Source organism: Magnolia sinica, chromosome 16 (assembly GCF_029962835.1).
Source record: "Magnolia sinica isolate HGM2019 chromosome 16, MsV1, whole genome shotgun sequence".
Taxonomy (NCBI): domain Eukaryota; kingdom Viridiplantae; phylum Streptophyta; class Magnoliopsida; order Magnoliales; family Magnoliaceae; genus Magnolia; species Magnolia sinica.
The window spans coordinates 55683589-55686002 of NC_080588.1; the positions used below are offsets into that span (position 1 = coordinate 55683589).

General features: G+C 44.3%; 1 protein-coding gene across 1 annotated transcript; it reads right to left on the reverse strand.

Moving 5' to 3' along the window:
• Window positions 1–1324: 1324 nt before the first annotated feature.
• On the reverse strand, window positions 1325–1927 carry LOC131228860 (serine/arginine-rich splicing factor SC35-like). Its single transcript, XM_058224709.1, has one exon. It carries the CDS (start codon window positions 1925–1927, stop codon window positions 1325–1327), a length of 603 nt encoding a protein of 200 aa, XP_058080692.1.
• Between the last annotated feature and the right edge of the window lie 487 nt (window positions 1928–2414).

Below are 2414 nucleotides of genomic sequence, written 5' to 3' on the forward strand. Positions count from 1 at the left end.
TCTGAACCAGCCTGAGAAGCGAGCAACTATCAGTTTTAATGACCTTGCCGAAAGTGCTCCCCAGGGCCTAGAAAACTGATTCCACCCAGGAGTGCGCTAGAATCCCATAAAGCCTAATCCAAATCCCATCTTGGCCACTCCAAAGCTTGGTGACCATGATTCCACCTTGGACAGACCCATCTTGGCATGCAGCCAAGAGTCTGAGAAGAAAGAGAGCAGTGCTGTCCTTGATTTGAAAACAAGGAGGAAATGATCTTTATTAAGGCGGGAGACCTCAATCGTTAATGAAACATACATAGAACTGGAAAGCCCTTGAGTCAAATGGATGAGAGGGATGTGTGGGGACTCAGATTGAGCAACCACACCAAGCTTGAGTTGTTGAATCTTCTCCTCAACTTCTACTCCCCCAACTCTAACTAAATGTATCTGAGGTAAAGACATTACCTCCTGCTAAGGTAGATCGACTCAGAAAAAGGATGATGGAGGGCGTAGTCCCTCGCTCGCGCCCTCAGAGACATTTCATTGAATAGGTGGTCAGCCTTCATTTCGTCAAATAGCTGGTCTGTGTTGAGGCATAAAAAGAGAGAGAAAGATAGCAGAAGATCATTACGCGCAGATAGCCATTATGCGCAGATATTCATTGTGCCCAGGTGATGTTGTGCGATAAGAGGAGTCAATCCACACAATGGAGTTCGTGCAAAGGAATCTGTATAGCGAAGCTCGCACAAAGGAATTCGCACAGTGAATCCCGCATAAAGGAATTTGCACAGTGACTACGTGGCATGTTCGCACGTGTGAGAAGGCTATAAATACCCCCTGACCCCTCAGTAGGAGGTCATTAGCAACCAATCAAGGAGAAGAAGAAGATTCTGAGAAGAGAGAAAGGTAGAGTCCGCGTTCATTGTGAGGGATAGGCGTTGTGCGATGCACAACACTATTGGCGCATAACAAATACGAGCGCACAACACTACCAAGCGCACAACACTAGCAAACGTGCAACAGGTTGAGCGCACAACAGGGTGGGTGCACAACATTGCCATCGAGCGCACAACAGCACAAGTGCACGACGATATTTAGCACGCAGCAGTGTTCAATGCGCAACAGTCTTTAATATATGGCGTTTCTAACACATATTGTCTTAGTGCATGATGCTTTATTTGTTTTCTATTACAAGTCATGAACATTTTGTTTTGGAATCAAAGGAAAGAACACGGGATGTAAAGAACTTGGAATGAAATAATAATGTGATTATCTGTCTTCTTTATCTTCTTTTGTTTATCGTTAAGTGAATGAAATCCCCAAATGAAATGCATTTGTTTCTTGTTCAAAACAGTCTGCCTACAGATATCTCTTGGTGAGGAAGGTAGGATGAGGCCTTAGGACAAACAGCTGATGTGCATGAAAGAGGCCTATTGATGACAACCTCTGAGAAAAGCATTTTGTTGCGAGGCTGGGCCCGAGCTTGAGTTCTCGATGGGGTGGTGGGTGGGGATGGGGGTTGATGGAGAGAAGCCGTGAGGGCGAGGGACTTGGGAGGGGGACGAGGAGACATTAGACGGGATTGATAAAGGGGTCGGGTGTGAGGAGGGGGTAAAGGGGGGTTCTGGAGTTCCCTTGAAGGGCCGGAGGGGCCAACGGATCTAGGTTTTGCTCTGTCCACCATGAGGATCCTTCCATCCACCATCTTTCTGTTCAATGCTTGCAATGCTGCAACCGCATCTTTCTCCTCTCTGAATCTGATGAATGCGAAACCTCGGGGATGCCCTAGGGTATCATTCCAAGGTTTGTAAATGTCGACTATCCTACTGAAGTGCCCGAAGATTCTTTGGAGATTTTCTATGGAGGCGTTCAAAGAAATATTCACCGTGAAGATGGAGAATGTGCCCCTATGCTTGCGGCACACTTCCTCCCACTCCGAGCTTTCCATTTTCCTCCAACATTCCGAGACTGGGCTTACTTGATATTAGCCTCAGTTATGCCAATGGAGGCTTGTTTTGTACTTAGAGATCTATTGCTTGGTACTACTTGTGCTTTTAACTGATCTGTGTTGTGCACTGAAGAACTGTAGTCCATAATGTACTATCGTATAGTTGGATTGACCATCTCAATGTCATGGAGTTTGGAAATGTTGATGGTGATCCTTGAATATTGATCTGCTATTTTCATAGTACTTGTAGATAATTCAAAAAGATTTGGACTCTGAAAAAGGTTCCAGAATCAGATGGAGGGTTTTTTATGTAGGCATGATCAAGGGCTGAGATACATAAAGCATGGATTAATTTAGATGTTTGTAGATTTTTATAAATGATTGTTACCTGAGAATTTGGAAAGTAATTAACGAATTGATGTTGTGTTTTCATAGCCTTAAGGTGTTCTTTGATTCGTATTTTTATTTTTCCCATGTAAATGTTGAA